General features: G+C 51.4%; 1 protein-coding gene across 1 annotated transcript; it reads right to left on the reverse strand.

Moving 5' to 3' along the window:
* Positions 1-233: 233 nt before the first annotated feature.
* Positions 234-11,986, reverse strand: TIMM17A (translocase of inner mitochondrial membrane 17A). The gene is made up of 6 exons (XM_054181519.1): positions 11,907-11,986; positions 7,710-7,809; positions 5,849-5,912; positions 3,037-3,165; positions 2,524-2,634; positions 234-1,217 (listed from the first exon to the last, which is right to left on the reverse strand). Exons 1-6 carry the CDS (start codon positions 11,930-11,932, stop codon positions 1,147-1,149), a joined length of 501 nt encoding a protein of 166 aa, XP_054037494.1. The 5' UTR covers positions 11,933-11,986; the 3' UTR covers positions 234-1,146.
* Between the last annotated feature and the right edge of the window lie 633 nt (positions 11,987-12,619).

Consider the following 12,619-nt stretch of genomic DNA (forward strand, 5'->3'; position numbering starts at 1 on the left):
GGAACAGGAAAATGTCACTTTTACAGGGCACCAGGACGCAGGAGATGGTCGGGATCCTGCACTCGCGTGCGCCCTTCCTACAATCCCCGCTCACCCCCTTGTCAACCACTACCGTGACCGCTTCTGCCTCATTTCCCTCCTCTCCTCCCACCGCACGGCTCTGACGGGCTCCTGCCGCGGGGCAGGGATCAAACGCCTTCCCGGGGGGAGGAAAAGCCATGAAGCGGCTCAGATCATATTAATCAAGTCTTTTTGAATACGGATATTCTATCAGGAACCGACAGAACGCATCATGCAAGCACGATGCCAGCAAGCAATAGTATAAACTAGCATTAACAACGGAAAATCGCACGGGATGATTTTTTAACCGCTGGCAAGAGGGAACGTGCCTCCACGCCTGGAGTTTAAGAACAAAACCACGGAGCAGACGTTTTAATTGTGCTTAGGACCGGATCCGAGGCGGAAAGGCCAGCAGCAGAGGTGAGGAAGTAGTTTGCTGCCACCTCTTGCCAAAGGGGGCTCAAAGGCCTTGCGGGTTTAGGGGAAGGGGGGGGAACGCCGCAGCCCCGCGCATCCACAAAAGGCAGATTCGGCTTTGACCGAAGAACTGGGGCTGCACGGCGGCAGGCGTAGGAAACAACAGCCGTGAAATATATATTGCTGGAAATAATTTTCACTGGCTTGCACATTCTCCCAATAATATTCACTTTAGGAATGTAAAACCGCGTGTGGATTAGTTTCCTTAAGCTGAAATATGTGTGGCGACCTAAATCCGGTGGGGAAGAGGCTAAACTCCAGCTGCGTTCGCTGTCACTGCCACATCCCAGAGAAGACTCCAAAGACTTTCACTTCGGTCCATGTCCAAAGGATGACAAGACTCCATTTGGTCCTTGTCTCAAATCTCCGTGTATTCTATCAGACATGTGTTAACATTACAGCAATGGAATCTATCGGGAATAAATAGATTTGTCATCTTCTAGAAGTTCTCCTGTGCGGCTTTACACTGAAAAGCGCTGAAGGTCCCCTCGGCATGGGTCGTGTAAGAGACTACCACCGCTGTAAAGACATACCATACCGCCTCTGGCTCCTCCAGCATTTGAAATTTCAGCTCGGGTACAACGTGAACCAGGAGAACGAGGAGAACCATCACTGGTATTGTCTGTAGTCGCCAAACGGAGAGGGCTGCAACTGCGAGGGGTCATCTGAAAACTGAGGGCCTGCGAATAAGGCGAGGTTGGGGGGGCGGGGGAAGAAAAAACAACAAAAAAAGGCAGATCATAAATTCCGAAAGACGAGAGATTCTTCCCGCTCACAGCACAAAACACATCCACAGCATTTTTAATATAAATCCCCTCTAAAATTAACGAGGCCAACGACAAGACTTTACATTTGATTTATTTTTTTTTTTCCCCCACTCAAAGACATTCAAGAGCTTTACGCGTTGACGGAGCCTCAGCCCAATAAGGCCCGTATTTTTATCTCCTTTATTAAGGGGGAAATGAATCAGAGGAGCGAGAAGGAGATGTTTTCAGTCACCTAAAGGAGCTGAAACCTATGCCTCATTGCCCTGGGGTTGAACTTAGCCACCCTGTAAAGGTTTACCCACCGTAACTTGCCCGACAATAAAGCAAGCCAGTGAAACGGAACAAATCATTGTGGAGTCAGCTTCCCGACTCCTCTTGCTGACGTTCTGCTGGAGGGAAGCAATACGTTTACTGTACGCCAATTCGAGAGAGAATAAATCGTAACAGACAAACGACACCCTTTCTCTAAAGCAGCTGAATTTCAAAACGCCGTCGTATTAAGAACGGAAATTCTTCCAATTTAAATTGAACAAAGGACATCAGTGAGAGGAAACCTCTCGGGAATTAGTGGCTTGCTACTAATCCTTTCAAGACTAGTGGTTTTGTCCGTATTCCTCCCAAAATCAGGTGGGGCGACAGAGGTATTGAGGATTTTGCACAGGTATTAACACAAATGGTTCCCGACTCGGCTAACTGACACCTCAGCCGGCATTTTACTTCGAAAAAACAAAAGGCATCTAGTTTTTGAAGCAGTTTAGAAAAAAAAAAAATGCTGCCGCCACCACCCCCTCTTTGAAAACTTTTGTCTGCATTTGTCCACGGATCTCGATCACCCCGCTGAACCCAGGGTTACCCGTACGCTGGCACACAGGGCGTAGCTGGCCTGCCGGAGCCATCCCTTCCCCACAGCCTGCCCTTCCCTCAGACCTGCTGGGTCACCCACCGCCCCCTAAAACACTGCTGCCACCGCCCGACAGCTGCCCCAGGGGACGGGGCGGGACAGCAGGGACGTCCCTGCTTTGGCCTCCGGTCGCGCAGCGGGACAGAGCTGATGATGCTCTTGTCTCATCAGCAACGCGCGGCTCCTCCTCGGCTTTCTGCAGCCTTAGCAGCCGGCAGAGCAGATGGACCCTGCGATAAGCCTGAGGACTGGAAGAGCTCCGTTAGCACAGACTGCGCTACAAAAGCCTCGCGATACCGGAGGCTGACGGTTCCTCACCGTTCGGAAACTGTGTGGAGGCAAATCTTGTTAAGAGAATACCAGCTCCTTCAATTAATGCGAGGAGAATCCCTCCCATGGCGGCAGATCCGACCATGGCAACAGGTCCATCTAAAAATACAAAGCACAAAACAACGCTTTTTATTTCTCTGCTGCATTACTTTGCATATTATAACCCTCTTTCTTCAGTTATAATCTCTCCTATAAGCAGACTCAGAAGCAGCAATTTTGCATCCATTAAGCCTCATTCGCATCACCAGTAAAAGGATAATTACTGCGCAACTCCCCCCTCTCTTCCTCAAGGAAACAAAGGAACGCCGGTAATGCCTGGGAACGTAATTATTACTTTCCTAAGCACAGGACAAAAGTTTCAGATTATCTTTCAATTTCCCTGAGAAAGTAAATCCCAATTTGGGTACCGCAGCCTGCTGCTTCGCTGTGACCGAGGAGCACCGCGCATTTAGAATACAGAAGTTTTTCAATTAACATCCTCCCCAGCATTCGGTTTCTTACTTCTGGCAGCCAATATGGCTCCGGTCAGGGCTCCGCTTGTGATCGAATTCCACGGATCTTCTTTCCCTCTCATTCTGACCATACTGCAGTCGATCATGGAGAAGAGACCTCCCCAGACGGCAAAGCTACCTGGTAAAAAATGAACAGAAAGCAGTTCAGAGAAAGCGGCGGAGCCGGCCCTGCTGCGGCCACCCAGTCAAGAGACGGTGCGGCGCGAGCACGCTGGCTTTCAGACACCAAAGTACAATCAAACCCACAAAGAATCAAACATCGGTTAAAATCAATATTGAGATAAATTCTCAACTTGCCAGGTGACACATAGATTACACACACACACACACCCCTTATATATAACCCCACTAATTTATATTTAATAACAGGAAGTTTATCCAACAGTGATTATAATGGAACTTCCATCCCAATAAAGCCAGATTAGCTCAGGGAACTTTCACGTTTTTCATTTTTAAAACATATTTCCACATAGAGAATGATGCAGAGTAATTTTGCACTTTATCCTAACGCTGCTCCCAGCATCTCAGATCCGAGGGCCAGAACCCCTCTGCTGTGGGGACAGGCTGAGAGAGCTGGGGGGGTTCAGCCTGGAGAAGAGAAGGCTCCGGGGAGACCTTCCAGCCCCTTCCAGTCCCTAAAGGGGCTCCAGGAAAGCTGGGGAGGGACTCTGGAGCAGGGAGGGGAGCCATGGGACGAGGGGGAAGGGTTTTAAACGGAAAGAGGGGAGATTTAGATGAGATATCATGAAGAAATTCCTTGCTGTGAGGGTGGTGAGCCCCTGGCCCAGGTTGCCCAGAGAAGCTGTGGCTGCCCCATCCCTGGAGGGGTTCAAGGCCAGGTTGGACGGGGCTTGGAGCAACCTGGGCTGGTGGGAGGTGTCCCTGCCCAGGGCAGGGGGTGGCACTGGCTGGGCTTTAAGGTCCCTTCCCACCCAAACCATTCCATGATTGTATGATCTCAGAAGATCAGTACTGGTCTGTGGTGTCTGGCAGATGCAAAGAGACTGTGATAGTTTTCAGAATGCAAATTCTGAAGTCTTTTAACAATAATGTGTATTACAAACAAAAATAAATATTGACGTCCAGGCTCATTTTGGGAAAAGCACTATTTAGAATAAGTTCATCCCTCCTTGAGTTGGGATGTCTTAACGCTTTATGCCATCTTAACGCCAGCTAAAATCCAGGAGGAGGTGCCCCTCTCAGTACATGGTCACAGGCTGCGGCCATGAAGCCTTCGCAGCCTCTGGCCCCCATTTCTGTCAGTGGTTCTGCCGCAGCCGCTGTTTCCCCGCTCAACACCATGCTCCCATTTTCTCCTTCTGTAATGCATTAACTCAATTTGCCCGGCAGAACGGCACAGCGCAGTGCACGACCAGAGTGTGACCTTTAAGAGGGCACAACATCATTCTCACTCAAGCTGCACTTTTGTGATTTTTAGACTTTCACGCACAAAATTCACTTCACAAAAATGACTGAGATTTACCCAGCTGACCACAGGCGAACAGTCTGAAATCCTACCAGACAACCCCCCCCCCATCCACTTCACTGTTCTTCCAAGTTTGATCATTTCTCTTAATGAATCAATTTTGTTTATTTTAAAACCCTGCACACAACGCACAGGCTCCCAGGCAGCTCTGCACAGAGCTGCTTAAAACATTGTAGACCCATAGAATGGTTTGGGTTGGAAGGGACCTTGAAGATCATCTTGTCCCACCCCTCTGCCCTGGGCAGGGACACCTCCCACCAGCCCAGGTTGCTCCAGGCCCCGTCCAACCTGGCCTTGAACCTCTCCAGGGATGGGGCAGCCACAGCTTCTCTGGGCAACCTGGGCCAGGGGCTCACCACCCTCACAGCCAAGAATTTCTTCATGATATCTCATCTAAATCTCCCCTCTTTCCGTTTGAAGCCATTCCCCCTCGTCCCATGGCTCCCCTCCCTGCTCCAGAGTCCCTCCCCAGCTTTCCTGGAGCCCCTTTAGGGACTGGAAGGGTCTGGAAGGTCTCCCCGGAGCCTTCTCTTCTCCAGGCTGAACCCCCCCAGCTCTCTCAGCCTGTCCCCACAGCAGAGGGGCTCCAGCCCTCCCAGCATCTCCGGGGCCTCCTCTGGCCCCGCTCCAACAGCTCCGTCTCCTTCTGCTATTGGTGCCCCAGGGCTGGAGGCAGCACTGCAGGGGGGTCTCCCAGAGCGGAGCAGAGGGGCAGAATCCCCCCCTCGCCCTGCTGCCCACGCTGCTGGGGATGCAGCCCAGGCTGCGGGGGGTTTCTGGGCTGCCAGCGCACGTTGCTGGGGCGTGTGGATCTTCTCACCCACCAACACCCCCAAGTCCTTCTCCCCAGGGCTGCTCTCAAGCCATTCTCCGCCCAGCCTGGATTTATGCTTGGGATTGCCCCAACCCAGGCGCAGGACCTTGCGCTTGGCCCTCTTGAACCTCATAAGGTTCGCATGGGCCCACCTCTCCAGCCTGTCCAGGTCCCTCTGGATGGCATCCCTTCCCTCCAGCGTGTCGACCATTCCACACAGCGTGGTGTCATCGGCAAACTTGCTGAGGGTACACTCAGTCCCACTGTCCGTCAGCCCTGGCTTATCACACCATGAACACAAGCATCGTTCCTCCCCACGTAAACTAATCCTGCATGCATGAGAACCGCCTTTACTCACTCCTTGGACTGAAAAACCCCGCTGAAGCACAGCTGCCCCACAGGCTCTTGTACCATGTTACATTCCCAAATTGGCTTATCTACCCACTACTGGGTTATCTACCAACAGTCAACTGACCGCAACACCACCACAAAATTCATTACCTCCCAGCTGTGGAGCTCTCGTTTTAATAGCTGTCAAACTTCCCCGCAGCCGGTGGTTTACACCCTACGATAAAAGAGAAACAACAGTTAAAATAAGAGAGTGAAGTCTCACAGACGATCTGCCTGTATAGAGCAAAAACTTGCCACAGGCCCGGCATATTTCTAAGCACCCTCAAGAGCCGCGAGCAGGAGCTGACAGAAACTGCATTTTGCACATACTTTAGTATTTACCACTCCCTTATAATATACCTGCCAACTACAGAAATGAATTACAGCCATCAGGCACTAAACAATTTGAGCTCAAAGTTTGTTTGATTCTAGCGGCGATCGAACGCGACATTTAAACTAACACTTTTAGCAAGATAAGCGTATTTATTTTTCACGTGTATCATTTCTTTGCTCCTATCTGATGCCCGGTCGCTCCACGCAGTTTGTACAAAAGACACCAGCGTGGCAAACGGCAGCATCAGGCGCAGGTAACCGCAGGGAGGAGACTGTCCGAGGAGGAGGACAGGGAAATCCAGCCGATGAGAGTGCCGGGGCGCTGCGCTAGAGGAAAACTGCATGCTGGTAGGTCACACCTCCATCAGTATTTTATCTATTCGGTACAAGCACCTCAACCCTATCGCAGATGCCCATGTGCCAGGAGCACTGTGCTCGGCTGGCAGCAGCAACCTCACTAGTTGTCCCGAATTTAGTCATTCCTGCTGCTCAGGTGGTGGATTTAGTCCTTGTTTCGTCAGCCCAGCCTCAGCAGCCGAGAGAAGCGAGGAATTCAGCTTCTAAATGTGGTGCTGAGCCTTCCAGAGTCTAACGCTAAACACGTCATCCAGGACCCCATAGAATTATCACCAGATATTTTCCTACACTTTAAGAAGATTTAAAGAACACACGCCCAAGTTTTATTTTTGATACCACCACTCAGAAGTGTGGACAGCTTTATTTAATAAGTCTTAAGCAAAATTAAGAATGTAGTTAAGCATATAATCCTTTTCACGTTAAGTATCTGCAGGGTCTGACTAGTTTGGAAACAGTTATTTATTTACAAAACTTACCTCAAACTGATGGCTTATTAAGTGTCACATAGTAACACCAAAAAACCTCAACAAAAATCCCTTTTATATGAAGCCAGAGAAACGTTTTAAAACAAACGTTCTAGTAGAAATTGGATCTTATTTTAGCAAATATCTCTACAACGGGTTTATAGCCAAAATTTTGCAGCGGAAATCCCGAAAGTGAAAACTGATTTGCATCAGCTAAACTTCAACTTTCACATTTACACACACTTCTGCATTTAAACAAAACCTATCAAAAAAACCCCAGTTAATAAAAAATCTTAATGATTAAATAAGAGAGTAATTAAAGAAAATAACACCCCCTAATATAAATCTGAAGCAGAAAAAAGATCCTTTCTTTGATTCTTTCCATTTCTGCAAAGGAAGGCAGAGGGGTGGGCCAGAAAAGGAAGAAAAGCCCAGGCTCCACATCTTTCCATGCAGACAGAACCAAAGGAGGAAGATCAGCCAAGACAGACGTATTCTGCTGCGCCCTCCACTTCCCCATCCCAAGGGAGACATCTCTTGGCCAGGGAGGGCAGCCGGCTGCCAGCGTCCCACTGCTGCCCACAGATCACACAGGGAAAGCAGAACTTCTCCCCAGAAAGACGAAGGAGCCATCTGGATCCTGAGCCAGGCACCAGATGCACCCCCCTGGTTTGGATTAATAACATGCAGGACGTTAATCGGTCCCACTCCCTGCACAGGCGTTCCTTCTCCTCTACCTTCAGCTGGCCAGATTCGCCGCTGACGGACAGAGAAAGCAGGACCGCACTCGGAATGCACTCTCAAATGATTTTACTTACCACTGGGGAATTTCTGAACCCCTTGATAGCTTGGAAAATGCCACCTCCTATCGCTCCCATCGTGAAAGCACCTCCGCAGTCATCTACTATCCTCCAGGGACTATAAAGAAAAATAAAGATGAAAATACTAAATTCCACCACGTTAAACCACGCAAGCGACAATAACGAATCCGCCACTCATGCACTGAGGGTAACTGGAGCGAAAATCACGCCTGCCAGCTGGATTGTCTCACATCCAGCTTGCTGAGCAGACATCAACAAAACACAGGTAACATTACAGCAAAACAAACTCAAGGTTTGCGGAGTCTACCAACCCGTCTCCCTTGAGTGGCAGCATCAAATACACAGAAGAATGGCCTGAACTCCTCACACAAGGCAGAAAGACGTATTTCCGTCATGGAAAACTTCTGCAGAATTCTGGCTCTGCCCTACTTACGGAGTGTAAATACTTTAAATTTATTATTCTCAATTTCATCTTGACCTACAAAAAACTTAGGTGGCAAATTCAATGAGACTCAGCTCACAGCTGGCACAAAACACCGCTTTCCTGGATCACTCCTGCTTTTCATTAGTTCTGGTTATTTAAACGAGAGACTTCAAAGTCGTCTTTCGTTAAACTGAAAAGGTTTTTCCTGATGCATCCTGGATCTTTGAAATTCATTCAGACAAAACACAGACCTAGTCAGAGGGCCAGAGGGCCACGATTCCTGCCTCCAACGACACGCAGCGTCGAGTGTTTCCGACCAGCGAGCAAAAGCTTTGCAACAGAAAAAGCAACTCCCTCGCAGCAAATGCTTTCAACACCAGTGAGATGAGCTTTCATTTGGGGTTCAAAATCCATTGCCAAACACTAGAGCCTTGTAACTCACCGCCATAAACTGAACTCCTAAACTAGGTGAGCGCTAACCTGCTCTGTTGCCACTGCGGGTAATTTTGAAGCATAAAATAACAAAGTTATTTTGTTTCTTTCATCTTATATCAAAATCTTACAGCAGAAGCCAAGCACTCAGATGATTACAGCTCCTGCGCTGTCAATAATCAGAAAGCCTAGCACAAAACAGGCTACACCACCACGCAGGGTGACAAAACCGAACGCCGGGGCGAGCTCAGCGTTCACATTAGCGAATCTCAGATCTGAGCGTCGATGTGCATTTCCAGTTTCACTCTGAATTTCACGTTTCCGTCCGTGAAGACTCCCCACGGCACCCAGCTCCCCCACGTGAGAGTACGTCTTCACCGATGCCTTCCGAATCTGCCACTTCTCTACTTCACAGAGTATGCTAATGCTCTTCTGCCGTAAGGAGTGACAAACACCATCTCTTTTCCCCAGACCCTGCGCTGTACGGCATATTTTGTCACGAGGGTTGGTTTCGGTTGTTTTTTTTTTTTAATTCCTGCAAAAAATTCCCAAACTTGCAGTCCCTCCTCCTACACATTCTCCCTGCCTCCTCGCTTTCCTGACCTACTTCTGAATCTCCCCCGCAGCCTTCTAAGCGATGGTAAATTGCTTGTTTGCACACATGGCATTGTTCGCTTGCTTTGCTTTTCCATCTTGGCATCGCTTGGTTGTTCCGAACGCACCACAACCCCACTCAAATGTCACCCGTGATCTTCCCCAGTGACAGCGACATCCAGTCCCAAACCCACACTGATTCAGAAACCAGTGGAAGGATTGTACGTTATCCCACCACGCCATCACCCTTCTTCTTTATTGCCCTGCCTGTAACACGCTTTCATCTCATACTCCTTGCAAATCCCCTCTAGCTTTGACTAAATTAAATAATTTAGCCCCGCTTCACATTTTATTTTTCTTCCCCTATTTCCTGCACTTAATGATCAGAAAAAGGTTACAGGCACACTGTTGTCGGAGATGCCGAGATGAAAAGCGACGAAGCCTTTCTTCTTGGGGCTTTTTTTTCTTGTTTTGTTCTTCTCCACATCTTCTGTCCAGATTTTGATCTACTCTGTTATGAATAAAACATCTCATCACAACTCTCTTCCTTCGTTAGCTTGCTAACAGTGATATTGTTAAAAGGCTTTCTGGAAATCTAAATAGATTATGTAAAGTGGTCTTCCTTTACCCACAAGGTCAAAGAATTCCAATTTAGCAAATCGCGACCGTTCTTTACAGAAGCTTCGTTAATTAGACCCCAATCATGGAATGCTTTCCCAGATTTTTTTCCATCTTTAACCCTACTTCAGATGTCAAGCTCATTAGCTGTTACCTTTGGGGTTCTTAATTTTTCCTTTTAAACTATCCCCAAAGCCTCCGCAGAAGCAGCTTTTAAATGAGAAAATGCCTTTGATACCAGCACAGCCATTTCATATGTCAGCTCCTTTGAACTCCCGGATAGATGCCGCGTGCATCTCAAAGCTGACACAAAACACCCCCCAGCCCCTGTCAGTGTTTGACCTCAGTAGAGGGAACAATCGGAAGAGAATAAAAGAGATTGTTCCATTATTAACTTGGCACTTATCTACAAGCTTAATGTTACTGTTAATTGTTTCCCTGACTTTAAGGGGAGCCCTCACAGCAGGGAAATGATGTGCTCGCTGCTACACACAGGATAAGGTCGGATTCCCTAAGGTCGGATTCCTACTCCCGATGGCAACCGAGATCACTTAGAGATGAGGAGAGCAGAGGCCAGGACTTCACTTATGCCGGGGCCCCGGGGCAGCTCCACTGAGGGGAGAGAGCCTGAGGATACCCCACACCTCGGCTCCGCACGCAGAGGGAGCTGCGCTTGCTCATGGCACTGTTTGGCTCGATTAAAAGAGGAGAGGGCGGCAGGGCCAGCAGAGCGAGGACAGCCAGCAGGCGCCACGCCAGCTCTGACTGTCCATGACCAAGACCCTCGCTCAGAGGGGTGAATCGTCCCTCCGAGCTCCACAGCTGCCTGCAGCTCTAACAGTCGATGAACCACAAGAGTCAGAGGGCACCACGTTTTAAAGCATTTTAAATAAACAAAGCTGCTTTTCCTCAGTGCCGAGAGTTCAACAGGGCGCCAACCCGACACCAGCTCCACTGCAGAAGAGGCAGCACTTCATCCTTGCTGTTGAACCGTCGTGTCATGCCAGCCTGAACAGCCCAACCCCTGCCTCCCCCGTCAGCCGCTCGGGCCGTTCCCAGCACAGACCAGACTACGCAACGATCCGTGCTTCTAACGAAGGTGACTGCGATGGAAATTATAGTGTCACCTTCCAGCGAGGTCACACCACTCCCAGAAACACCAGCTCCCAGTGGGCTGAACACCACCCCCCCGCCCCCCCGCCGCCGCTGCAGGGGACAGAGATAACGGGGTGACCAGCAGCAAATGGGACAAAACAGCGTGGGGCCCCCGACAGCCCCCTCCCAGCTCAGCTACAACACATCCCTATTGCATGACCCTACTGAAACCAGAATGAGATTACCTGGAGGCCACAGCAATCAATCAATAAATAAAGTTTATTTTGCTGATGTCCCAAACTTTATGCTGTAGAAAGGCGGAGCTGAAATTTATTGGGAAACTTAAAACGTGGCCGCAGAGCAATCTGCAAAGCTTTGGGAAAAGCCTCGCAAAGAGGCACAGGTCTTTATTTGTACAGGCTGCATACTAAATCCTGAGCCTAGCCTTCACTTAAATGTTTTATTACAAATAAAACCTTAAGGTTGCAACCAACGCGGCTGCGAACGTTTACAAAGCCGCTGCTGAGACGCGATGGGCGTGAGATGTCGCCAGCTCCGTAGTAAGGCCGCCTGTGCGGCCAGGCCGGTGTGCTCCGGCCGCATGGAAGCGGGGGAAGGAGAAGGGCAGAGTCACCGGGCCCGAGGGGACGAAGCGCGCCCGACCCCGCAGCGTCTGCGGCCCTCGGAGGCGCAGACGCGGGGCAGGCCGCAGGGCCTAACCGCCAAGCGGTACCTTTTCCCCTCAGGGAGGCTCCGCAGGACTCGGTACCGGCAGCGCTTTGCCCACGCAGGCCCCGAGCCACGGGGGAGCCACGGGGGAGCCCCTCGGCCGGCGCGGCCCGGACTCCCCCCGCCGCCGCTCCCTCAGAGGGGCCCGGCCAAGGTCACACCCGCACCCCCCCGCCGCGGAGCGCCCTCCCGGCTTTCTCCCCACCTCTCCCCGGTCCCTCCCTCTCCCCGGTGTCCCCGCACTAGTCCCGGTCCACGCCCGTGCCCCCAGGCCCGCACCGAGCCCCGCAGCCACCCCTCACCAGGGCTCCCGCGCGTACTCCTCCATCTTGCCAGCCACCACCGCCCTCGCCCGCCTTCCCGCCGCCTGATTGGCTCACGGGCCGCGGCGTGGCCAATGGCGGCGGAGGGCGGGACTAAGGCCTGCGCGGAGGGGGCTGCGCATGCGCCGTGACCCCTTCGCCCCGCGCTGACTGGCGGCGGCGGCGCTTTTCCGGGGCCTCCGCCCGCCGTGGGGTCGCGCTGTGGGGAGGGCTCGCTCCGGTTGCTGCGTCCGTTTCACCCTGCTACGCCCACTCTATGTACTGGGTCCGCTCCACCTGCCGCGCCCGCTCCGTCCACCAGGCCCCCTAGGTCTGCCAGACCCGCCTCATCCCCTGGGCCCTCTTCACCTGCCGGGGTCACCCGCCGGCCCCGCTGTGCCGCCCTCGGGCACAGCCATCAGCGTGTGTCCCTGGGGAGGGGGAGAGGGCACGGAGAGGGGGCTGGCCCCACAGGGCTCTCCAAGGCTGGCAGTGGTACCCCGTGAGTGCGGGTGGGGGGCTACGGAGAGACTCCAGTGGGGGAAAAGGCCGTACAGGAAAGCTGGGGAGGGACCCTGGATCAGGGAGGGGAGCCATGGGACGAGGGGGAATGGCTTCAAACGGAAAGAGGGGAGATTTAGATGAGATATCGGGAAGAAACTCTTTGCTGTGAGGGTGGTGAGCCCCTGGCCCAGGTTGCCCAGAGAAGCTGT

The sequence above is a fragment of the Rissa tridactyla genome, chromosome 21 (assembly GCF_028500815.1).
Source record: "Rissa tridactyla isolate bRisTri1 chromosome 21, bRisTri1.patW.cur.20221130, whole genome shotgun sequence".
Classification (NCBI taxonomy): domain Eukaryota; kingdom Metazoa; phylum Chordata; class Aves; order Charadriiformes; family Laridae; genus Rissa; species Rissa tridactyla.

Bases quoted from the DNA above. Each gene is read 5' to 3' on its own strand.
- TIMM17A (XM_054181519.1), bottom strand. From the start codon at position 11,932: ATGGAGGAGTACGCGCGGGAGCCCTG. The intron at 7,810-11,906 runs GTGAGGGGTGGC...TTTTCTTTATAG, and splicing joins GAGTACGCGCGGGAGCCCTG to TCCCTGGAGGATAGTAGATG. The intron at 3,166-5,848 runs GTAATGAATTTT...ATTTTTTACCAG, and splicing joins GAGAGCTCCACAGCTGGGAG to GTAGCTTTGCCGTCTGGGGA.